This window comes from Erithacus rubecula, assembly GCF_903797595.1.
Source record: "Erithacus rubecula genome assembly, chromosome: 4".
NCBI lineage: Eukaryota > Metazoa > Chordata > Aves > Passeriformes > Muscicapidae > Erithacus > Erithacus rubecula.
The window spans coordinates 18,327,487-18,354,094 of NC_136686.1; the positions used below are offsets into that span (position 1 = coordinate 18,327,487).

General features: G+C 39.7%; 1 protein-coding gene across 2 annotated transcripts in view; it reads left to right on the top strand.

Annotated features, from left to right (window-relative positions):
* The first annotated feature begins 1 nt into the window (after window position 1).
* The window catches only part of CRY1 (cryptochrome circadian regulator 1), a 38,522-nt gene continuing 11,915 nt past the window's right edge, over window positions 2–26,608 (top strand). Inside the window, exons 1-3 of one of the 2 annotated variants that reach the window (XM_079303624.1) lie at window positions 2–471; window positions 22,485–22,593; window positions 25,856–25,998. In XM_079303624.1, the coding sequence (XP_079159750.1) occupies window positions 314–471; window positions 22,485–22,593; window positions 25,856–25,998 (410 nt within the window). In that variant the 5' untranslated portion in view covers window positions 2–313. The remainder of the gene's footprint in view (window positions 472–22,484; window positions 22,594–25,855; window positions 25,999–26,608) is intronic. The other variant, XM_079303625.1, reaches the window with a different exon arrangement.

The following is a 26,608-nucleotide window of genomic DNA, read 5'->3' on the forward strand; positions in this document are numbered from 1 at the left end:
AGTCACAGGGCGAGCGGCGAGGAGGCGGCGGCGGCACGGACGGCGCTTTCCGCGGGCAGGGCGCCGCCACCGCCCAGCAGACGCTGTCGGACCCGGCGCTCCCACCTTTCGTCCCTGCTCTCCCCGGCGCGGGGGCTCCGCGGGGTGATGCGTCCCCGCCGGGCGGCCGCTCCCGCCGTGTCCGCCGGGTCCTAGAGCCGTCCGCAGCGAGGCCCCGCGGGCCGCCCGCCGCCCGTCCGTGCTCGCCCGGCGGCGCCGGGCCATGAGCTGCCCCGCGGGCGGCGGCGGTTCCCGCTGAGCGCCCGCACCCGGCATGGGGGTGAACGCCGTGCACTGGTTCCGCAAGGGGCTGCGGCTCCACGACAACCCGGCGCTGCGGGAATGCATCCAGGGCGCCGACACGGTGCGCTGCGTCTACATCCTGGACCCCTGGTTCGCCGGCTCCTCCAACGTGGGCATCAACAGGTGGCGGTGAGTGCGGGGCGCCGCGGGGGCCCTAATCCCCGCGTTATGTATTCGGTCACGCTGCCTCCCCGCCATCCCCTCCCCTCCGCGCCCGATTGGGCCGCCGCCAGCGCCGGCTTCCCTCGGCCGCTCGCCCTCGCCGCGGCCCGGCGGTGTTACATATCCAGCCCCGCGCCGGCCCGGGCTGCGGCTCCGCGGCGCACGTGGGAGGGACGGCGAAAGGAGCCGGGCAGCCGCGGCAGAGTGCGGGGCGCTGCGCTGTGCCTTCCCGGGAAGGGAACGCTGGTTCTCGCTGCCGAGGGCGGCAGTTCGGTGCCCGAGCGCTGGAGCTCAGAGCCGGGTTGCTGCCGGGCGGAAAACTCTGTGGGGAGCAGCTCGGAGGGCTTGCATAACTCAGGAACTCCGGGCAGCCGGGGGAACCCCAGGGTGATTCCGTCCTGGAGAAGCTGTGAAGCTGTTCCCTTAGCTCAGAAGTTTTTCAGAGTAGCGTTTCTGCGCGGAAGGGTATCACAGACTATCCTGAGTGGGAGGTGACCCACGAGGATCATGGAGTCCAACTCCTGGTCCTGCATGGAGCAGCCCTGAGAAACCCACTGTGTGCCGGGAGCGTTGTCTGAATGCTTGTTGAACTCCGGCTGCCTTGGTGTGCAGTGTCCCTTTCTGGAGCGTGCAGATTTGTGCCTGCACTGTCAGGCCGGTTGTAATTCTCCTACCCGAAATAAAATGAACTTTACTGTGGAGCTGTGACTGATGCTTGCATGCTAAATGTGTGCCATAATAAGGCAGAGGTTAATAGGACTTGTGTGCCTGCTTGTCATGTGTGATTAGTTAAAACATCACTAGGAATCTGAAAATTCTTACCCTTGTGAAATGGTTGGTAATGCAGATAAAGTTTGTGTGTCATCTGTTCCTTCAGTGTCAGGAACTTGAAATGCTAGTGAACTTATCCTGCTGAGACTACAATGTGGAGAAGTTGCCTAATTATGGAACAGGCACAATGAAACATAGCTTAACACTATGTCAGAGAAGAATGACAAAACTTAGAAGTTTCAGGTTTAGTTGAAGGATTGTTCCTTTCAGATTTAATAATTTGTATTCTAGTTTATACTTTACCAACCAGGTAACTTACCTTTGGAGGTTTTGGGTTTCTCTTTTTTTTTCTTTTTCATATTTTGAGAGGTTTTCCTTACAATCTTCTTGTTTTCAAGAGATAGAAATATTAAATATTCTTTTTGTGAACTTTGATGGTTATTTCATTTTCACTGACAAAAATACCTTATGAATAACTGTTAGATACTTCCCTTACCTGAGATTCATTCACGTTTATAAGAGACTTTTAAATGGCTTTTGTTTTGAAGGGATATGGTTTTTTGAATAAAATTTTTACTTCCTGAAGAAGATCAGAGGTCTTAATTTTGTGGACGAAGCATGAATAGCTACTTAAGTTTTAAAAGAATACATTCAATTGGCACCAGTCTAAGTGTTAAGGAAATCACATGTTTTAAGAATACTTCATAGGCCTCTAATGTGCCCTGTAAATGAAATGCTGAGCAATTTTTGGTTGTATTCTCTGAGCTAGTGAACGATAGACAAGTGTGAACTTTGATTCTAGCAGGAGGAAGTTCATGTCTTCAGTGCTGTTGGCCTGGTTCTTCAATGACTGTGTAATATGATCATTAGCTAATGGAGTCCTTGAGTACATTCGTGTATGATATATTGCAGGTTGGTTTACTTTAACAGTGTTTTCAGTGTTTTAGAAGGCAACTAGTCCTTCCACTGCGTTTTGCATTTCAAGAAAAATGCCTGGGTTTAGTTGCTGGTTAGAGGGACTGAGTTTGGGGTAGTTTACAACTCCCCTGTCCAAAGCACTTCCAGCAATCTCCTGGTACTCAAATACTCTCAATGCACACACTTCACATGGATTTGAGTAGGAAATCTTGCTGTCTGCATAGCCTTGTTTTTTGAGATCATCAGGGTTTTTTTCAGTTTAAAGGTACAGTAGTTGTATAGAGTAGCTGGCTGCTGAAGCTCTATATTTATTCCAGTTCTTCTCAATAAACTTTTATCTGAATAAACAGCTACTAGTTTGATATGAATCCATTTTAGGTTCCAGTGGTTTTAATGAGATGTTTTTAACCAGTGCAGACACATACATTCCCAGTAAGTATGCACAAGATCTGTGATGCAGTTTTTTGGCTTGCCAGTCTCATTTGGCATTTATAATTAATAATAAAACATTTTATGTTCTTTTTCACTTTATGACTGAGCAAAATTGTTGCTTATGTACCTGTTTGTTGAATAGGATGTTGAATTAGTCAAAGCATTTTATTTGAGACTAGGATCAGAATCCCTTCAGCATTAGGAAGGTGAGTCAAATTTAACCTCCTGGTGTGAATTTACAGTGATCTTTGCTTAATTTGAGTTGATTGACACCAAGTGTTTGTGGGCCTAGTGCCCTGGGCAAAACTCTTCTTTGTCAAACTATGACTAACACAATCTACAATGAGGAAAAATGTTGAGAGAATACAAGAAACCAGGAGGTTTAGTTTCTTGCTAGCATGCTGTCACTCTGCAGGGGCACCGGTTATGGTTTGTATTAACTAATGTGTGTTAAATCTGGTAAATAGCAACCTTTAATAGACTGGTGTTTTCTAATTAACTTTTCTCTTTAGACAGTCATGTAACAATCGGGAACTAATATTTTTGTGTAATTGCACTATTGAGCAAGTCTAATTACTAAGCAGTCACATGGTCTTACTGACCTCCTTTCTCCTGGCATTCAGCCTACCTGCTCTAAATTCGTGAATGCTACGTAACAAATGCCAGGACCTCCCTCAGCTCGCTTCATTTTTTTTCTGGTTCTGATCTGTTTCTTCTTATTGTTCCATTTTTCCTAGCTGTCAAATAAATCAAGATGTGCTTTCATTGAAACATGCTTTTTCTATGGGATGAGTTTGCAGTGTTGTGCAGTAAAAGGTGAAGAAGTGGTGGAGGGAGATGCCAAATGCTAAAATCACACTAAGGCTCTCTTAAAATTTTGTCAGTTGCCCTTAAACTTAGGCATGAGAATTAGCTCACATTTAATTGTGTCAACAAAGGAGGCAAAGAATGTAGCTTGCATATTCCAACAAGTAACCATTACCTACTTCTGAAAAAATGTATTCCTATGTGCTCACAGATGTTTCCATATTAAGGAGGATGGGATCTCATGTTTAAGATCATCTAGGGGAGAGCTTCATTTAGCCTTGGTTTGAGGACAGAGTGACAATTGATCACAATACCTGAAAAGAAATGCAAACATTCTGTTCGTTGCTGCATAAGAATTTAATTTAGGTAATAATTTACCTCTTTTAGTTTGTCTTTTTGGGTATGTATGTCTGTCTTTGATATGGTAGTTAAAACACTGGTGTGCAACAGCTGAAAGATAGTCTAATCTTGCCAATCCTTGTTTTTTTTAACCACTCTTGAAGAGAACAGATTTCACTTTTAAAATAAGAGTAATAGAATTTGTTTTGTATTATCTTAGAGTTTTTGTGAGTATTGGTATGTTCAACATCGTTCAAAGTTAGCTGCTTCTATTATGGAAGATAGTGGTATTGACTTCAGAGATAGAAAAGGTGATTTTCCCCCCCCCCACCCCCCCAAATCTTAAGCAAATAAAAAATTAAAACGTGGAAATGGGAACTTCTTAAAAAAAAGATTACTGCAACATCTTTCTGTAGTATCTATTAAATTTTGCTATTCTGTGCATCTGATTTTGAAAATATACTTCCAGTTTCAGCTTACATAGGTATGATTTATCTAATAGAGATGTGTTTGTTGGATGGGGAATTGGTGGAAAAAGGTTGTCAATAAAATTAGTCTATGAATGATTTGAGTTTCATATGTGTAATTCAGGCGGACAAATTTGTGTATTATACTTTGTTAATTTTTGGTGACATGCTTAGAATGTAAAAAGGAATGCACAGAAATACTTCTGACTTCCCTGATGAAAAAATCCCTTCAAGTTTGTTTTTATTTAGAATGAAAATCTGTTTGATCTAGGAAATATTTAACATGAAGCTCACCAAAGGCACTCTATCATTCCCCTCAGTTACACAGGGAAATAGAAAATACAACAAAAAGCTTGTGAGTCAAGATAAGGACAAGGAGAGATCATTCAGCCATTACTCTCATGGGGAAAATGAATTAATTTATTACCAGTGAATTCAGAACAGAGTAACTGAAATAAACTAAATTCTTAAAGCACCTTCTTCCCACTCCTCCCTTCTTTCTGGGCTCAGCTTCGCTTCTGTTTTCTCAGCCTCCTATCTCTGAAGAACAGAAAGGGATGGGGAATGGAGGTTTTGGTCAGTTCATCAAATATTGTCTCTGCTGCTTTTTCCTCAGAGGAAGGACTCTTTGCACTCACATTTTCTCCACTATGGTCCTTCATGGGCAGTAGGTGAACAGCCTTCCTCTCAGTGGTCTTCACTGCAGGCTGCAGGGGAATCTCTGCTCATCTGCCTGGAGTGTGTCCTCCCCGTCCTTCTTCCCTGACTTAGGAGTTTGCTGTGTTGTTTCTCTCACATTCTCATTCCTCTCTGGCTTTGATGGCTCCTGAGCAATATTGTTTTCTTTCTGTCAGATACATTTTCCCAGAGGTGATGCTTTGGCCTGTGTGGGTCTGTGTTGGAGCCTCCTGGCATTGGCCTGGAAAGACAGATGGAAACTTCCAGCAGCTTCTCACAGCAAGCCACCCTTTAGCCCCCAAAACCTTGACCTGTGGCCATGCAAACCCAGTGCAACCCAGCATACCCTCTAATGAGTGGCTGCAGCTCTAGAGTGGCGTGTGCCGCTTGGACCTCTTCTGGTCACCCAGCCCATTAAACTGAGGGTGATTAATGTGTGGGAAGTCTGTAACTTGTTTCCCGAAGTTGCATTTTCAGATGGGAACTCTGTGGTACCCACAGTTCAATTGGAGAAACCCCTCAGTGCCACACCCTTAGGCTGCTCACCTGTTCTCTTCCACAAAAAGCATTTTTTACCCCAAAAGTGCATCCAATTCAGCAACTGCCTCTATAATTTGTATTATGTGATCTAGCCCTATGATTTACAAAGTACGTCATTGAAGCACGCTGACGTATGTCCTCATGGGTTTAATCCTGCACTGTTGATGAAAGGGTTGGTTCCACCCTTTTATGATAGCACACAACCCTGTGGTGAGCCAGTTTAGCTCATCAATCTGTCCAAAAGAGATTAATTACCAGTTTTGGTGGTATTAGCTCTGTGGTAGATTGTGCCAGCAAAAAGGTCACCGTAGTAGTAGTGAAGAGGCAAAGAGTGGGAAGGGCAGGTACCATTTCTTTCAGTGTCAATATAGATTTGAGTCAGATTACAATGGTCATATCACTCTTGGCCTGCATTGCTCATGTCTGCAGTAACCACCAGGTGTTTTTTTGGAAGGGGATTATTGGTTTCTTCTGTGGCTTGCCATTTGTTGACACCCTCTGAAATTATATTGCTGAAAATAAGTATTGGCCTTTTTACTGTGCTGGGAGAAGATGCAATTTCTTTTTTGTCAAACTGTCAGAATGTGAGAAATAAGCCTGCTGGCTGAGAAATTGTACTGTGCTTGTTTCCTTATTTTGGTGGATGATCTTGTATCACCAGATTCTGTAGTGTAGCTACTGTTCAATTGGACAAGAAGACTGCACTGGTTGGTGTGGAGGGAGCAGGTGGTACTGCAAATTGAATTGTGCTCAGTAAGCTGATTTTTCCAAATAGCAGTTAGTATAGGCCGGAAAAACTATAGTGAGCATCTATACAATCTGGGTTTTGACTCCAAGGTTGATCTTCAAGGAGCCTTATTTTCTCAGGTTAAGAAATTTAGATTTTTTTTTTTTTTTAGACGCCTGGTTTTAGATATCAGTAATCTCCAGGTTTGAGGATGTTCAGAGAAGTGGATCGAGTGTTCTTGGCATGTAATAGTATGTGGACTTTGAGTATTAAGAGAGAAATGTGGTTTTGAAACAAGTCCATAGGATTTTTTTTCTTGGAACCAGTTTTTTTTTTATTTTTGTTTTATTTTGCAGAAGTATCAATAGATCACATTCTTTATGTGAGTAGGGCAAGATGCTCTGTCCACACCTCACAGTGTTTCCTGCTTTGGTCACGAACGAGGAGGGTGATAACCCCCAACAAACACCATCTGTGATGAATGTGAAAGCAGCTTTTTTAGGCAATCAAGAATACAGACCTTTTTTTTTTTTTTTTTTCTTAACTCATCAATATGTGACAGTGTCAATGAATTCTGCATCAAGTCTTTGAAACAAGTTATTTTTGTGTTACCATTCCTTTTTGGGCACTTAAATACAATAAAATATATTTTCCTCCAGTTTGGAAAAATAGTTTTATCCCAACCAATAGAAGCTACTCTTTAAATATATTATGCAAATATTGCAGAAAAGCCTTGTCATTGTGCACTGCCTGAACTTTTCAGTTTCTAGCAATTTATCTACAGCATGAAAGCCTTTATTTTCAGAAGTGGTTCTTTCCCATACTGTGTCTCAGTGCCTGGCAGGTTTTCAGGTTAGTTATATAACCTGTGATAGGAGGAAGGTCAAGCTGCCAGCAAAGTCGGCCATTTTTTCAGTGCAGAAGTCACACTAAAGTTTGTGATGTTATGAATTTGCATACTGAAAGAAACCCTTTGCTTTAGGGAATTTTCTGACTTTCCCATAGTGACCTAAAAAGGCAAAAGTCAGTTTGAGCATGAGTGGGTTGTGTAAGTAGTGTGACAGTATGTGCCTTTGTGTTCCAGGGGTTTACTAATTTACTTATCACATTTTTAGCAGGTGTAATAGCCATACCTTTGGTTACCCCTAGGAAAGGACTGGATTTGATTACCTGGGGTAAGAAGTTCATCATATTTTAGTGCTGTACATTTCACTTAGATTTCTCAGAACTCTTAATTTAACATGGAGCAAGGTTAGTTTGTGTGCTTCTGTGTACTTTTGGCTTTCATGTTCTTTGCAATCTAGGTCAAGAGGTGAGTTATAATTGCAGTGTTCTAAGCCTGAAGCCTCCATTTGTTTTTCAGGTCACCATAAAGCATTTGCTTTCACTGCTTCGGAGTTTTGTGAGTGTAAATGATTTTTTTATAAGGGAATAAAACTTCAGTGGAGGTGAAGAATAGACTGGAAAGGACAGGTCAATATTTCAGTGTTCTCTTTCAAGTGTGTAAGTGGAGATGACTGGCAAAAGTCTGTATAGAACAGTTAAAAATTGGAGTGCATTCCAGGTACCAGTGGAAATAATAAAAAGCAACACATGAGCTTTGTTAGCATTAGTTTAGACAGTAGGTGAGCTACAGTGAACAGAGCTTCCTAAAATATGGGAGGTTTTTTTGGTAATTTCTGTACTTTGAGTTTTAGACCTTTCAAATACTAATGCAATTTAAAAATAAATAGTAAAAAAAAAAAATCAATGTTGGTAAACCTGGGTGGAAAATAAGAATTTCATGATACTCAGGGTTTCAGAAGTAAATTAGTAAATTCAGGTGTCAAACTATTGCTTAAAATCTCTTTGAAAAGTGCTAGTGCAACAATTTTTTTTTGTGGTAAGATAAAACCTGTTCAGTTTTATCAGAAATGGAAGAGATTTCTTCCATTGCACATCTGTTAGGATGTGTCTTCCATATCTAATTTCTGTATTAACAGGCATGTAATGTACACCTGAGCTTTTGTGTTATGTATTACTTCCTCTTATAACTAAACTAGAGAAATTTTCTGGACCTGTTTTAGAAGTTTACTTTATCTAAGTGTTTCTTAATTTATAGAAAAGCATTTCCCTTCCCGTTCATTCTGATGCATTTCTTCTTTAACATCTGTATGTTTGTGGCACTTTCAGAGACACAAAAAGTAAAGGCTGTAAAATTCTTGCACTGAAGGTTTCTACTTTCAGAACACAAACCCTTATCCCTTCAGAATTAATAACAGAAACTTTGAAAAAAATTTGTTTAAGCTCAAATGGGGAAGTTGTGAAATACAACTTTGTATTATTAATTCTTCAGTGATGGAGATGAAATATCTACAGTACAAGTTACTTAGGAACAATTCCTGTAAGGAAGACTTGGATTTTTCTATCCAAAGTATGAAATCATTATTTAAGAAATGCTTTATTTTTTATAGCAAGGAACCTGCAGAGTTCAGTGCTTGCAGTTTGGTTTCCTTTTTTTTTTTTTTTTTTTTTTTTTCTGGTTTCTCAATGCCAGTGTTCTACTGACCTTCTCGGTGAGGGGTAAACTGTGCTGCAATTGAGAGACAGAAAAAGTGATTGGAAAAAACAGAAATAGGAGGGTAATTTCTATCAGACATAAATAAATAGGCAACTTGTTCATGTAGGCTGTTTGTTCCTTCATGTCTTGGATAGTTCATAAAACATGGTCATGTTCTGAATGGTTGCAGTTTTGCTGTGCACTAAGGATACAGAACCCATGGCAAGCTTATCTCAGTTTCACAATCTGTGCAATTCTGAAGTACTGGGGAAGCATACAGAGAATTGTGATATGTCATTTTATAGAGCAGCTAGCATTGAAAATAGTTAGTGGCTTGATTTCTAATATATTGGATTCACTGAAGAATGGAATAAATATTGTCTTTATGTTCTCTATAGTTTCCTCTGCATTGAAATTTTCTATCTGTAAATCTTGTGACATCCAGTGATTTTTTTTTTCATTCTTTCTCCTTCATACTTTATATTCTAGAGACTAAACAAGCTAATTTTTCTTCTAGAAGTCTTAAGGCTGAAGAAAACATTGTGGCTTTTAGCAGAGATTACCTAATATTTTTTTCTCTTTTTCCTGTCTCATGGGAGAAGCATGACTACATCGGCAGAACTGAGACATGCATTTGAAAGAAAATATTCTACACAGTAGTTTTTGCCATCCAGGTTTCAGAAGGCTATTTGGGGAGGAGGTTGCATTTCAGTTTTTTTCTTTGTAAGTCTTGCTATTAGTGAACTCAAAAAGTTGAAACCATCCCAGTCTTAATGAGGGTGATCAAGCCAAGGATGGCATCTGAATTATTTGTTTTATTTGTGTTGCCTAGGGATAATTCCTGTAACTTCCTTCATTACTTTTCAGTAGATGGCAGGCCTGGTAAGGTCTAGTTTACTGTGCTTTATCCATGCTTATTTTTAGACAGTTTAACTGTTTACTGCTCTTGCACAGTATCTCCCAAATCCTGTGGATGTTTCTGCAAAGGTCGCTGTGAGAGACTTTAATTTTTTTTTTTTTTTTTTTTTTTTTTTTTTTTGCTTGTATGACCTGGAAAATCTCCTAATGTAGTTTCTTCAGTTTATGATAAAGGAAAAAGTTGTAAGTTGTTCTGATATTGACAGTTCTGCTTCAATTGCTTTGTGTTTTTCCCTTTTATCTCAAGATTTTTATATAACCTGAGGAGACCTGTGTAAACTTAATTTTTGTCATATAGTCACAGTGCTTTTCAGTGAGTAGGGTTTTTTAACATGGTTGAAATTTCCTTTCTGTAAGCTAGTGGCCAAAAAATTTGCTGCTGAAGAGTACTTGATTTCAGCAGTAGTGTGTTTTTCTTCTAAACCATGAAGAAAATAATGAGTTTGTGGGAGATAATGAGGATGTTTCTATTTTTACAATTTAGCTTTTTGCATACTTTTGAATATAATTCCACTAACCTCTCTTTTTCAATGCCAACACTGAAACATTGTGTTTGTCAAAACAAAATTCTTCCATGGTGCATTTGCAGTATTTGAGGAAGTTTTTCCTCCAGCTCTTTACTGCTTCCATATGAGACAGTACAATGAAACTTGCATTTTTGGCATTGGAGGTCACACTTTGAAATGGAAAAGTGTTACTAGTAGTCATGTCATTCACTTTCAACTGCTGCTTCATCTATTTCTCATCATAATTCCTCACTTTTTTCCCTTCTATTAGTCTGTCTTTATTCCAGAGTCCTATCTCTGTTCTATGGCTTGTCAAGTGCAGTGGTAAAGTTAAAGTAATTTTTGAGTGGGTTTTTTATGATTTTGTTTGAAGAATATTGGGATTTTCAGGAACAGTTATGTGATTCTAAGTGGCTTGTTCCCAAATGAAAGTGTGCAGGAAATTTCAAAAACTTTTCCACTTGTAGTACTATATTGTCACCAGTTGCAGTGTTTTTCCTGCTGAACTTAGAAATTTTAAGCATACTTAAGGTAAAGTAAGGTTTTGGGGTTTTTTTGGTCTATGTTATCTGTCAGAAGCTTTCTGTTGACTGGAGTTTTATGGTGTACTATAGGGTAATGCCTAGCTTGCTTTTTCTTGGAATTTGTTTTTGGAAGTTTGTCTCTTGTGCTTGTCTCTTTAATTTTACCTTGAAAGTTTTTGAAGTTGGGGTTGAATGCATTTATCAAAAAATGCCTAAATACAAGTCAGTGTGATTAATGTTTGAAGTCTTGTAATCTTATTTCTACAGAGATAATTATTTCCTTCATTAGTTTGAGGTGCTATTTTTTCCTTTGTCATAAGGGAAAATGCTGGTTTTAGCAGCAACAGTAAACAAGAAATTATGTAATTGTCGACATTTCTTCCTCTGTGGTACCTTTGTGTCTCCCCTCGCCAGCACATGCAGGGTTAAATAGGCTTTAAAAACATGTAAGCTTTACCTGCCGTTCACCAGGTTTTTCCTTTGTGCAGATTCAATGCTATTTAGAGCTGTGATAGAGGATGGTGTGCGGATGGTGGCACGGAACAGGCTGTTTGTGCCGCTTTGGCGGCAGCTCGGAGTCTGGCAGGGGACGCGCTGTTCACGAGCGCCTGTTCCTTTTCACACCTTCCCCTTCCACTCTTTATCAGCTCCTCGGCTCGGAGCAATGCCCTGGCACTTTCTGAGCTCCGGGCACGTATTGGGTTTCATGTAACCTTTAGCCATCGACACTTCTGATGAGAACCGTCCCGCTGCTTGTACCTGCTCAAATGAAGCCTTTCTCTGTCCCTGTTAGGACGTTCAGCTGTGCTACAGGAATCCTCTCGGAGCGGCTCCATAGGGAAGGAATATTCGAATGTACTGCAGCGGTTACATATAACTGGAAAAGTAGGTCATTGTGGCGGGGAGTAGTCCAAACAGCTGCCCCGTTGCTGCAGCAACGACCTACTTTGCGAAACTGTTTCTGTTGATTCATATTGAAATGTTGGTCTCGAAAGCGCTATAAGGAAACGATCGGCAGATATGTAACAAGGGTAGCTGCAGGCTTTGTGGGCTCCTCCTGCCTTCCTCCTTCCCCCACGCCCCCGTGGTTTTGCCCCCTGATGTTGGATATAGGAGGGTTAATGCAAATAAGGCTTGTTTCTGTTCAGCATGGGGAACCTCTAATGAGGAGCATCTGGTTTTTGCTTGAAGGTTCTGCATGACAATGCCTGTCATTGGTGATTGTTTCCAGAGTTCAGAGCCTGCAAATCTTCCCCTACAAATTTTGTCTACAGAACTAACTTTAGAGTTAAAACGAGCAAACCAGAGAACCACCTTTTTCTCTCAAAGATGAAATCTTTCTTGAGCACTGGAGCAGGTTCCCCAGGGAAGTGGTCACAGCACCAAACCTGACAGAGTTCAAGAAGTATTTGGACAATGCTCTCAGGTGGGATTCTTGGGGTTGTGCTGTGCAGGGCCAGGAGTTGGACTTACTGGTCCTTGTGGTCCCCTTCCAACTCAGCATATTCCATCATTCTAATTGTCAGGGATGTCTGAGTCTTTTCTTTTGCTGTTAATTCTAATCCTCACACAAACAAACAGGAAAAAAGGACAGTAATTCTGTATGAAAGGGTGTTCTCCAATTGACTACCTTTATATTTTCAACAGAGTAATAAAAAGTTGTCACTGGTGTTTAGGAAGTGAATTTTGGAAATCCACTCCTGTCTTCTAAAAGGAATGGGTAGAGGGGGAAAATTTAAAAGTAGAGTTGTTACAGTAAAGGTTTCAGTCTTCATAAAATAATTCTTTGTCTAAATTACAACTTGGGTCAAGATGACTGAATATCACTCCTTAGTTATCAGAATCTTCTGCTTAACTGTGCTGTGTAACTTTTTAAGATCAGTTTAGTTACTTCAAGGGATGTACCTTCTGTTGGTCCTGCCCTTCAGTATTGCAGAGAGCTGCTGAGGTTGTGGCAGATGAAGTAGCACATTTATCTAGATGTTATTTGGATTATGTCATCTATTGTGTCTTGAGCTATACTTCAGTTCTGTTTCCCAGTACTTAGGTGGCTGAGCTCTTTGCATCTCCTGCATCAGCCTCTGCAGCATCAGTTGAAGAGCCACCTCCATTAGTCTGCCCCCATGCTCAGATAGTTGAGGACAATGTGGAGGTTTTCAGGATTTGTGCAGCTTGATAAACAAATCTGTGTTTCAGATATTTGTTTGGGGTGGGTAAATGGTTTTTTTCCCTACATGATAATTCCTCAAAACCCTGAATACATCTTTACCAAGTTTACCTTGTATTCAGCTCTAAATGACTGATTGCAGCTTTGAAAGACCAGTTCAGAAAATTTTGGCATTTTGATTCATAATAGTAGCAATGGGAAATTAAGACAATGTTGCAAGTCTGACCACCGTAAGGTGAGCACCAGTCAGTTTTAATTAAGATTTCCAGGAATACTTTCAGGATATTTTTTTTCCTTTTTCCAAACTTTCTACCAATTTCTGTGCTTGCTAAAGTATTTCAGCTCTATCTTTAATTTTCTTCTATTAGTTTAATAGATTTTTGAGATATGGGAAGCCAGAGATGATGGAATTGTACATTAATGACTTGCAATTTATCCAGTGTAGTTGAGAAATTTATTTATTTAAGCCAGTATTTCATTTCTAGGAAACATAAAACTGCAAAATTTTACTAACACAAACTGTAACCTTAAAGAGGTCACCTCAATTTAAGGAGACGAAGAAGGTTTTGTTAAAGTAAATAAAGGGCAGTGTAAAATCTGTCCTTCAGAATCAGATTGCAAGACTATCTTGTTGGAGTGCTCTTATCATGCTTGTTCTTTTGAAATGAGCCTTAGCTGTTACTTTCTCATGGAAAAGCTTAGATTGCTGAAAATAACATGGCTGAAATATTTTATAAAGCAGGCCAGCTCTTTTAATTGCATCAAACCTTAAGAGCTGCTAATTTAAATAGGAGAACTTGGATACATGCGAATGAGGTGGTTTAAATTTATGTATGACCATGTCTGTATACTCTCAGTTAACTCTAATTTTGTAATTTGCTTCTGAATAATATTTCCCCAGTTGTCTCCAGTACAATTTGTTTGCTCTTGGTTTTCCTTTATGGATCCAACTAGTTTCTCTGGAGAGAACAGGCATAAAGAATTAAAATCAAATAATAAAGACTTTAATTTATCAGATTGGAATTGGAGCATTCAAAAAAAAAAATGCAGAATATGTACATTAAAGAACAGAAGACACTAAGAGAGATTGAGGAAGCTGTGAGCCTATTAGTCTTCTATCACCAGCAGGCTGACCTTTGTAACATGAAGTAATTTGAGATGTTCATTTCAAGTTCTGTGGGAATAATTTAGGTGAGTAATGGGTGGCCTTTGGGTGGTAAGTTAAGATCCAGACTTTGTAGAAACTAAATACACCATTTGCTGTGATGTATGGCTCACAAAATAGGAACCAACTTCACAGTGCTATTGAAGGAATCACAAATGCTTGGGGGGGTAGGAAGGGACTTTGGAGATCAAGTCCAACCCCCCCTTCCACTACGGCAGAATCACCAGAGGAGGTTGCACAGGATGTGTCCAGGTGGGTTTTGAGTATCTCCAGGGGTACTGCAACTGCTTTGAGGCCTGTTCCAGTGATCTCTCACTCCCACAGTAAAGAAGTTTTTCTTCATATTCAGATGGAGCTTCTTGTGTTCTAATTTGTGCCCATCATCCCTTATTCTGTCACTGGGCATGGCTGAAAAGAGTTTGTCCTCCTCCTCTTGACACCGCCCTTAAGCCATTTGTATGCATTGATGGGATTCTCTCTCAGTCATGTCTTATCCAGACTACACAGGCCAGGTTGCCAATGTGCTCATTGGGGAGATATTCCAGTCCCCTCATCCACTTTGTAGCCCTCCCCTGGACCTTCTCCATGAGCTCCTTGTTTTTATTGAGCTGGGCAGCCCAGCATACGCAGCCACAGCTCTGGACGTGGCCTCACCAGTGCAGATCATCTCTCTCCCCTGAGCTGCTGGCAATGCAATGCTCTTCCTAATGCATCCCAGGGTACCACTGGCCTTCTTGGCCAGAAGGGCACATTGCCAGCTCCTGGTTTAACCTGTTATCCACCAGGAATCACAGCTCCTTCTCTGCAGAGACACTTTCCAGCAGGACAACATTTAACCTGTACTGGTATTTTCATGCACTTCTGTTCTCTGAGACCTTTCAAAGATGATGGGGAGTGGATGATGGTTTAACAATAACATCTGCCAGCTCCCTCAACACTCATGGGTGCATCTCATCGGGATCTGTGGATTTCTGGATGTCAAGCCTGATGAAAGGGTTTCTAAACTGATCCTCCTTGACCAAAGGAAAATCTTCCTTTTCCTAGACTTTCACTCTTGCCTCTGTGCTCCGGGATTTATGGAGTCTGGCTTTAGCAATAAAGACTGAGCAAAGAAAGCATTCAGTAACTATGCCTTCTCTGTATGCTTTGTCACCAGGGCACCCACTTGATTCAGCAGTGTTTCCCTAGTCTTCCTTTTACTACCTGTAGGAAAGGTGTAGAAGAAGCCTTTCTTCTCATATTTGACATCTCTTGTTAGATTCCATTCCAAACAGACCTTAGCATTCTTTGTCATATCCCTGCATACTCTGACAGCATGCTTCTATTCCTCCCAAGTGGCCTGTCCCATTTTTTGTATTCCATAAATGCTGTTGTGTTTCAGTTTTGTCAGAAGCTCCTTGCTTATCCATACAGGTTTTCTGAAGCTTTTAATTGATTTCTTACTAATAGGGATGCACTGGTCCTTAGCTTGGGAGAAATGATGCTTGGACTTGCTCTTGAGTATTACCCAATTCTGCCTTCTGGAGACTTAACCCATGGGATTCCTCCAAGTAGGTCCTCAAAGCAGCCAAAGGCAGCTCTCCAAAAGTCCAGGGTTATAATCCTGCCTATTACCTGCTTCCTTCATCTTTGGGAGATTGTGACTGTCTTTTGAATAGGACCAAAAAAAATGTGTGTTTCCTTCCTTTGGGAAATGCTAACCTTGAAAAGTTAGTTCAGTTGGAAAGAAATTAATGAGGGATGGTGTGTAAGGAAATGCTAGCTTTGAGCCTAGTGTGAACTGGGTTTGATTCAAATGAGTTTGTTGTTCCTAATGGAGTGGTAGTGATTGCTGTGGTTGATGTTCTATTCTCAGCCCATATCTGAAATGGTCTTTATTCCTTAGTGTCAAAGAAGATGCACCCAAAAGGACTCGGCTTAAAGAGATTGAGTTTTAAACATGGCTTTCTCTTTATTATTGTTCAAAGCCCTTTCTTCTATCTGTTTTCAAAGAAATGCTTTTTTTATCCCCCGAGAACCTCTTTTACAGCTGTATGTGGGCTTGGTTGTATCTTGCATTTGTCTTCAATCACAGCTCTGCTTTGGCTTAAAGATCATAACAGTAGTAAATATTAGGGGGAAAAAAAGCCAAGTGACGCACTTTGCGGTCAGTGTTTGGTTTTGTTTTTGCAAGTGGATCAGCTATACCAAGTTATAAAAGATGCTGTAGTTCTGAATTGCTCTCCAAAGGAGCTGTTTTTTCTTTGCTGACTCTAGAGCAACCCTGCAGGAGATTACTTAACTCCCACAGCTACTTCACTTAAGTATCTAGAGTTGAATAACATGAACTTTTTCCTGCACTTGTATATAAGCTCAAAGGATAATACCTTTACGAAATATATTATTGTATATACCGTTTTAGGATGTGGAAGTTGGATGTGGGAATCGTTCAAACATTGTGGTACAATAAGAGATGCCTCTGTGACCTTGATTTGGTAACAGGAAAATACTACTGTGGCTGGCTGCCAAAGGATGCTGTGGAGTGTACATAACACTTAAATCCTGTCTGAGCTTAATCTTCTTACAGTTTCGTAATAATATACTCTTGCACTAAGACACATTGGTTGGTGACAAACAGGAAAATATACTGGTAAAATACTAAATATTTGTGTAAGGGACATCAAATTTGAGATACTTCTCAGTGCCTCATACTCTGTTTTGGATTTTGATTTGGTATTTGCATTGTGATTCCTGTTGAAATTACTATGAAGTGTATATTTGCCTTAATCTGAAATCTTATAACCTAATAAAGCATGTGGCAAAGTATATGTGAAAGAAAAATGCTCTCTCTCTTAAAAGAAAACTAAATGGTGCATGACTTGTGTGATTACTATGTTAGAGTCTAATGCTGTAAATTATACTCCCTCTAATAAAATGTGGTTGGTATTTTACAGTGTGTAATACTCCTTCTTTTTATTGAATCCAGCTCTACTAAACTCTGAAAGATAAAGGAGGAATATCTGATAGCATTGTTGGAAAAAACAATTGAAGAGGGTAATAAAGCTAGCAGATACTAGGCTGCCTAAGATAATTCTGATAGACAAAGTCTGGGTGGCAATCAAATATGTGTAATGACATGAGTCTCTTGCTTGACAGAGCTTTTCTATTGATGGAAATCAATGGCTTGCTGTGAGGACTAGTGGATAGATAAGAGGTATTTGAAAAGAGGTTAAACACAAGTTTGGATGGATTCTTGGAAGCTGACTGGTTGTGGGTAAAAAGTATTAAACTTAGGAGCAGAACAGGTTTCAGCACTGTTCCTTCTTATCACTCAAATTCTTAAACTTCCTCTTAGAATGAGGAAGCCTAGCTAAATTCCTATATTTTCTGTATCTGTCCAGTCTAATACTCCTGCTAATGGTTAAATTCAGAATATGTATTAGTTCAGAAAAATTATTCTTAATGGTTTAGCCCACCAGCATTTTCAGATGTGAAGAGTACCTGCAAGACAAGTCATTGCATTTTAAATCCCCTCGGTTCCCATCAACTGCCCTCATTTTGTACTAGCAAAGATGCTTATATGTGATTGTGGCTTCTGGGTGTTTATTACTCCTAAAAGTAACCCCAAACAAGACTTAAGGGTAGCCTTAAATAGTGTGTCATAGGTATCCTTCTTGCAGGTCTCCTCCCTAAGTAAAATTGTTACCTTTTTAACAGACTGCTCCTAGCTTCTTACCTGTACAGTCTTTAATCATTTTAATAGTGTAGAGACAGGAACATTGTGTGATGTAGTGCTTGCTTTAGGTCATTTTGTTAATGGTTAACTGTGTTAACAATTATTTATTGAAGTTTTTGAATAGCTACTTGTATGGTGTCAGTTTCTTTCAGTTGCATGGTAGCTAAAACTATGAGGTGTATTATGCAATTATTGTCAGTTTCTGGCAATTAATTTGTTTTAGACCCCAGGCATATCTTGAATGATTAACAGCAGGGAAGGTTTGTGGAGTTTCTTGGAGTCAACTCCTAAGATTTTATGTGCATGTCTTTTAAAGAATGAAGTCTTCAATGGCTTTCGTGAAAGTTCTGAATATCATAATTAGATGTCTCTGGCAAAATGTGTGTAATGCTCTCTAAGAATGTTGCTTGCAGACAGGTGTGCTTTGCATCAGCATCTTCCCATGTTAAAATGTGTCTTTTCTCCTTCTGCTGTGTCAGTTGTGCATGTACCTCTCTCATAGTTTGCTCCTATGAAATTATTGGTGAACGTTTCCTTCTGGTTTGCCCAAGGGATGTTTTAGACCAGATACAGAAAACTGGGCCGATGTTCTAATATGATAAAAATTAGCTGGGCATCCTCTTAATGAAGAGAGTAATATAATATAATAATAAGAGAGTAATATAATATAATTCCAAGTGAAAAAGTGCTTTCCCATTGACTGTTAGGTTGAGGTAAAAAAGTTAGTTTAGATTGCAGACTCGGAGACCTCTTATTGTAGGGAGAACTTTAAATATCTTCTCATTGCCAGAGTCTGCTATAAAGTATAGCAGAATTTGAGCCTAGTAGCTCTTACTGCATGGATGCTATGAAGAAACTTTTCCTCTAGAGCTTACATACTGAAAAGAAAAACTTTTTATGAGAATGAGGTTTCATATTTATTCTCAATTCACAGACTAATTTACAATTCATTTTTGGTTTTGTTATGCTGTGAGAGGAATGTGTGAGCATTTTGGTGTATCTTTTCAGAGAGAAAGGGCAAGTAATTTTGCATTCAGTTAAAGATGCTGCTTCTGCAAGTCCTAGGGGTACTAATGAGAAAAAGAGGAGGTGAAAACTTTATTGATGACAAGTAGTTGATTAGATTATTATGTTTCTTGGTAAGGTATGTTTTTAAAAGTGAGTATTTAAGAAAGTTCATATTTAATTGAACAAGGCTCTTTGTAGTGGAGATTGGACTAGATGACCTTTAAAAGTCCCTTCCAACCCAAACTATTTTGTGATTCTGTAAAACTGTGTAAGGGCTTTTATGTTAGGCAACTTCTATTAACGCTTTAATGAAAATGTCTTTAGATGTAGTATAGCATAAATACAGTTGATAAAAACAAAAGAGGTGATTAATTATTTCCATCACATTTTGTTAAAACACATTTGGTTCAGCCAAATGATTCAAATAAGATTAATAAATGGCATGCTTGTTGTGAGTAACTGTGAGTTCTGAAAACCAAAAGCAGTATTCTTCTGCATTGCTTTTACTCTAGATATTGTAAAGTCACTAGGGTTTAATTTGGTCTGTTATTTTTGAACAATATGCTTTCCTTGAGTCTTGAAACACAAGCTGTGCTTGAGCTGTTTTTAATTTGTTCTGGTTTTTGTTTAGGTAAAGGGGAGTGTGTGTCACCTGGCCACCCTCCTGCTCTCTTCCTACGTATATTTAACAGTTTGAGTCTACACTGTTATTTTTGTTAAGTACCTGGAAGAGTTTTATGGAGATTGAAGTGCTGGAGTGTGGTGAGAGACAAGAGAGATAATAGAGGGGATTTGGGGAACCAACAAATAGAGATTAAGCTGTATTAAGGGCAAGTTTAGGGATCTTGGATGTGAATTGGAGACTAGGTCAGTACATGTTATCTTCTTGAATAGGATTTTGTGCCAAGTCCAGACTAGAAGTTATATATTGTAATCAGTCAGGTAGGAAGAAAAGAGGCTGAGGAAACAGAGGGAACTGAAATGCCAATAGGGAAAAATCAAGTTTCCTGAAATACAGAAATAGTTATGAATATTTTATGTCACCAGTTTCTTTCCATAACCTTTCCCTCTACTCTGTGAGATTAGACAGCAAGCAGACAAGCCAGTGTAACAAAAAAAAAGCTCCATACAACCAACAACAACAAAAAAAACAACAGAAAAAACCCCAAATAAACAAACAAAACCGCCACAAAAACCAACCAACCAATCAAATAAAACCCCCAACCCCCTAGACTGTTCCAAAGGTATCTAGAACAGTATTGCAGTTTGTATTCCTAGTGATTTGTGAAGTATATGTGAACACACATGCTCCATGGAAATGAGATTCACATGGATAAGACTAATGTATAAGTCTGTCATTCCAGGTTAAAAAAAACCTACGAGAAAATGAAACTCAGAAATTAATTTCCAGAGTCCAAATGGAATTGACTTTGTCCTGGGAACGTGGGGCTCAAGTTCTCTCTGATAGAAGCATATGCAACTCCCATCTTATTCTTAAAATTACTCCTGCATGGTTTCCAACTAAATTAGTATAGAGAAGTTTCTTCTTTTCTAACTACTGCAGAATTTTTTCAAAACAGAATAGAGCAAAGTGAGAAAATCAGGCATTTTTGGTTTGTTCCAGTTATTAAACATCTAAACATAGTTTGCCAGCCAAGAAGCCATTGTATTCTTTTGTGCTGGTTGCCAAGAGGCCTGTTCTTAATCTTTCAGGTCAAGTGAGCCACACGTTTTAAGTATTTAATAGCAGCCAGGGGAGGTTCCTTGCAGCCTTTTAGATATTATTTTTGGTAATTTTTTCCCCCATGTAAAGTTGGAAGCAATAGGTAGGCATCACTTACATATTGCTAGCTACTTAGAAAATGGATATTACAGATTTACAGCAATCATGTATGCTATATCCTTCCTAGAAGGTGCAGCATTTTCATTGTATCTGGTTAGCTTTTGGGATTTGTCTTCAAAATGTAGCTGCATATGATCTGCTGATTTTAGCAGCCCTGGTTGCTCAGTGCCTTGTGCTCATCCAGTGTGGGCACTGGCAGAAGTGCTGCTCCGGAGCTGTTATGGCTGTGGCCTTGCACCTGCACAGCCTCCTCACAGCACGGTTTCTCAGCAGTCATGGACTGCACTGTGGGAATTGCCGTTTTTTTTTCCCCTCCCCCTTTGGGTGTAGCTTCTGGTTTATGGCAGGGGATGGATGCAATAATGTGTGAGGACAGAAGTTAATGACCAGCAGGCGCTGAGTCAGCAGTTGCCCTGGTCAGCATGTGCTCTGCTGAATGCCAGCAGCGCTGTAAGAAGTAATGGCTGAGGGGGCTTGAGCAGCTCCTGCTGAAATGTGTATGGTTAGTACAGAACTACAGACTGTTTAGGGTTGGAAGGGACTTCTGGAGATCACCTAGTCCAACTGTCCCTGCTAAAGCAGGTTCACCTGGAGCAGGTTGCACAGGATCATGTCCAGATGGGTTTTGAATATACCCAGGAAACAAGACTGCAACCTCTCTGGGCAGCCTATTTCAATCTTCTGTTACCCTGGAAAAAGTTTTTCCTTATATTCAGATGCAGTTTCCTGTTTTGGTTTGTGCCTGTTGGCCCTTGTCATGTTGCTAAACTTTGCTGGAAAGAGTCTGGCCCTGTCCACTTGACACTGTATTTAAGATATCTGTATGGAATTGATGAGATCCCCTCTCAGTCATCTCTTCTCCGGACTACACAGACCCCACTCTCTTAGCCCTTGCTCCAGCCCCCTCATAATCTTTGTACCCTCTACCAGACCCTTCCCAGTAGTTTCTGGTCTTTCTTGGGCTAGGGAGCCCAGAACAGGACTCAACACTCCAGATGTGACCTCACCAGGGAAGAGTAAAGGGAGAGGATCACCTCCCTCAACCTGCTGACCATAAGAAAAATACTATGGAGGAGCCTTTTCTTAGACTGGAGAGAGTCCAGGGGAAGGGCACTCATCTGGGGGCCCCCAGCACTTCTCTTTCCAGCTGGCTGCACTGTAGAGTTCTTTTTTCTCCTCTTTCATTTTTATTTCTTCCCCAAACCACTTTCACGCTTGGAGTTATTTTAGTTATTGTATCTACTAATAAATCTTTACATATGTGAACCTGTCTCAGCATTCTTTGTGCAGCTACCTGTTTCCCTTGCAGATTTGCAGCACCCCATTCTCCCTCCTTTTATTTTTACCTGATGTGCTGTTTTGCTCATTAAATAATTCAGGTGAGGTTACAGCCAAGATGCATGTTATATAGAGGGCAGTTTGTATAAATGAAGGCCAGAGGGTTAGTCATGACATTGTACTCCTCTGATCTGCTGTTTTTAGTAACAGTTGTGTTGTAAGAAGGGCTTGGATTAAGTTTAGTAGCACTGTGCCAACAGCTGATTATCTCTATGTTCATTGGGATTTTTTTTTCTGTAGTGTAGGGTTTTTTTGTCTCTAGAATGACAAGAGATTTATAGTTTTAGTTAAGACTAGAATATGTTTTTGCCCATTCCAGAGCTGATTATCATTCAGGTGAAAACTGAAATGACAAGGTGGATTGGGTTTATGAATGATGTATTGTGGGAGATACTACATGGTGTCATACCACTGTAAGCCAAGTACAATTAGGATGTGAACATGGATGCATCACTAAAATATGCAAGAAGTGCTCAAGGTCTGATAATTGTTATTGATTATTCTTCTTAGTTTCCTTCTTCTATTGTAAAATTGTCTGGTTTGCCTCAGAAAATAAATGTTCTTCTAAATTCTTGCAGATTCCTGCTTCAGTGTCTTGAAGATCTTGATGCCAATCTACGGAAACTGAATTCACGCTTGTTTGTTATCCGTGGACAGCCAGCAGATGTTTTCCCCAGGCTTTTTAAGGTAAATGCCACCTTGCAGTTGTTTCTATCCACAAATATGACCAACAAACTAATTACAGCTAGGCATATTTCTTGTACTGTTTCATTCAGTGGAAGTTATTCATGTAAATACTTATCTATCTTTGCAGTTTCTCATTTAAGGTTATTTGTGCTAGTTTTGAATTTTTCCTCTCTAATGTACATATCACCAACTGAGCTGAGTTGTTTTTAGACTTTACTGGTTTTTGTTTCTTTCTTTCCAGAAACAAAATTGATTTCAAATGGTTTGCTAAGTGTAGGAACTGTATATTACTACATTTTCCTTTTGTATTACTGAAGATTTTGTTCATGTGAATCCTTGCTCAAAGCCTGACCTGTAAAAGCAGTATTTTATTTAGGCCAAACATCTACTGTGACTTAAGCATTTTTGGCCATTAAGGGTGACTTAAGCTTTTTTTCTAGTAGTAAGATTGTTAAAAGCACAGTGCAACTGAGAAGTAATTGCTAGTGAAAGAACTTTAAGGCTTTTGTGGGAAAGAATCTTACTGAAAAAATTAAAGCTGTGACTGACTGTCACTGATAGTAGTATGTTGTCTGGATAGTAGTGTATTTGAGGTAGTAATACTATAATGAATACTTGGCAAATTGATTTGAAGAGTTTTTCAGAATGATTGAATTGAGGTGACTGAAACAAGTGAGACTGGGGGTGCAAAAAGACATACTCATTTTTCCAAATAAGTTGTATGTTCATTATTTTTATACCCAGGTCTTCAGCACCAGCCTGAAAACTACCCAAACTCACATTTCCATCTTCATTCTTGTGATTTTGTTGTAAAATGGTAGCTGGATGATACTTCAGCTAGTCTTTCCTTGATTTGCCCTCAGTGAAGAATTTCCTGGAGGAGTACTGTGGCATTAGCTGCTGCTTGCAATCCCTCAGATGTTCAAGCTTGTTGCATTTGTCTGCCAAACTTAGTTTGATTGCATTTAAATAGGGACAAAGGTCTTCCTGTTGTCTGTTGCCTTCTGGATTTGAGCAATCTGTAACAAATCTTAAATACTTTAGTGGTTACTTTGGCAGCTTCTGTTTCAGATTTTGCTGGTAGGCTGATCTTTCTATGCCTGGCAGCATTGGATTGCCACATTTTTAGAATATTAATTTTACTGCTGAGAAGAAAATTAAAATAATTTGTAATAAAGATAGCGTACAGCAATCAAAAAAGAACATTCACATATGTCTGTGTCTTCTGGTTCATCAATGTCATATGTTGGTTCACTTAGGGGCTTTTCAGAACATCCTCTATGCTGAAACAAGTTACTGAAGCTCTTGAGTATTTCTTCATTTTTGGCTGAAGTCTACCTGGAACGCACATCTGTGTCATATAATTACATCTCACAACTTCTTTTGCCAGAGCAGTAGCTGTATATCAGACACCTGCAGTGCAGTGAAGGGCTTATAACACTGAACAAAGCTTTTCAGATCATCCCTATTAAATGTCTCAAAGGTGAGCAATGATCCTGACACTGAAGAATGAACACATGTGGAAAAGATAGGTTCAGTTGAGTTTGGGAAAATAACTTCAGTTAATGACTTAAGAAAGGAGATAGTGAAACTTCTGTAGAGCCCTTTCAGGTGTCAGGAGCCCTGTCACAGATGCCAGCATCTGTGGATTTCCTGGGAATGAACATATCACAGCTGTTTCTTGATAAGGCTTTCCTTTTCACAGATTGAACAATTCCTTCAAAAGGCAGAACACTGATCTATCTTTATCCTTACAAAAGACCTTAAACACCTTTAGGCTCTTTCAGTTCAGTTAAGTTTTGCCTTGTTCTTGCCTCATCCTCTTCAATTTGTCCTGGTCTGCTTTCTATCTTTAGTTCTTTGGGCTTGGCTCAATAAAAAAAATAGAATTTGGAACAATCACTCATTTTTTTAATGCATCAGTGTTGCTAAAACCGTTCAGCAGTATGTGCAAAATGATCTGTGTCCATGACTCTTTTAATTGCCTGGCTCATGCTGATGTGATCTAGGTGTATTCACATTACACAGCAGTTATCTCAGAGTTTCTTGACTCCCTTGGGGATGTGACTCTGTGTCTTGGACATGTTTTTTTTTATTATCTTCTTTGCAAAAAGCCAGAAGAAAGAAGAGTCTGGAAAGGTGTCTGCTGCAACTTGTCACACAGTGGTTTTATGTTATGAAGCATTATGAAATGGGAAGTAAATGTTATGTGATAATATAGGAGGCTGCTTGAGGATTCAAAGCCTGCTGGGTTAGTCTTGGCAGACTTAAGGATAGCGAGATCCCAGCCTTGTTTCAAAGAGAAAGCACTCCTTGGAATCATCTGTCCTCAGGGCTGGGCTTCATCTAGGAGAGAGCTGAAGTTGGGAAGTGAAACAGCACCCCAGGTGATTAGCACTGAGTGCCCTTGTCTCTGGTTTGAATCCAGTTCTCTGAGATATTATGGTGTATTAAACCAAGTTATTAAGATTCTGAGGGATTAGAAAGGTTATTTGGGTTTGTCTGGCATGATGGCTTTCTAGGATCATCTTGTGCATACTTCACCTTTCCAATTTCCTACTGTTGCAGAAGCCTTAGCCATTACTGATCCCTTTGTTCCCTTGTTTTTCCTCACCTGTGACTGTTGGTCTTGGTAACAGCATCTGTGCCGAAGAATATTAGGCTTCAAGGCATAAGGTGTTCTCTTTGTAGAATATAGTCTTTGTTTTTGTTTTTTTTTTTTAATTATGAATTTGAAGATTGTCAGAGTGAGGAGAAGGGATTTGGAAAAGGTGAAGAAAGTGTTTGGTGATAGGGTGGGGCAGTATTTCCACACCCCTCACTTGAAACGTCAGTTCTGCTGCTAAAGTTGACAGGCATGTGTGAAAAGCTTTTCTGCAGAGCAAGGTACTGCTGTTGGTCCATTTTCAGAACACAGCCTTTGTCATCTTCCCTTTTTGTTGAGTCTCTTAAGGTATGTGGTTCCTAAAGTTAGAGATGTGTTTTCAAAATTGGCATAGAAATTGTTGCATTACAGTGAGCACCCACAGTAATAGGACACATGGAGGATTTTTTTAATGCTTGATAGCTATTTACATGCCAAAAGGTTTGAGTTTTTTTTTGTTATTCTGAGTGCCTAATGTATGGATCTTTCTGTATCTCTGAATAACTATCCACATGTAATGGTGTTCCATTCTGCCCCTGTCCTTGTAGTTCTCCTTTCCCTGACCCTCCATCATGCAGCTGAGTTGCTAAAGGACCACACTTTTGGTTTGTGTTGTAGGAATGGAACATTGCAAAGCTTTCTATTGAATATGATTCTGAACCATTTGGGAAGGAGAGAGATGCAGCCATCAAGAAGCTGGCCAGTGAAGCTGGAGTGGAGGTCATTGTTCGGATTTCTCATACATTGTATGACCTAGACAAGTAAGTCATCATTCACCTTGGATTTTTAAAAAAGGAGGTAAAAACCTCTTGGAATTGTATGTAGTATTTATTTATATATTGTGGGCTACTTTCTACACTGAACAGTTCGTAGCTAGGAAATCTACAAATTTGTTTTGTATTTTGCTTTTATCTATCCATCCCATTTTTATAACATACTGGGTAGAACTTCAAAACTCCAAAAAATGATATGTAACTGTATCTGAAATGTAGTTTTAATTTGGAGCTCTTTTGAAAATAATGTTCTTATTAATTAGCTGGCATTTATAATTAAATTGCTCAAACATTCTTGTAATTCCTCCCAGATAACGTCTGGCTTTATTTAGTTGTTTTGTTTGTTTTGTCTTTATTTCACCTTTTGTGAAATTATGAGAACTCAAAAGTTATGACAAAGTCCTTTAAGTTTTTTTAAGAACTGTTTCTTACCAATTATCTATTCAATAAATAATTGGGGATTGTTTGCTGTCCCTGTATTGCCTTATTTAATGTCATGTTTATATTTTTCCACAGATCTATGTAATGGATTAGTGTTAATTCCCTATTACAGAAACATAATCCACAAGCTAGTTACAAGTATGACTTGTCTTCTCTT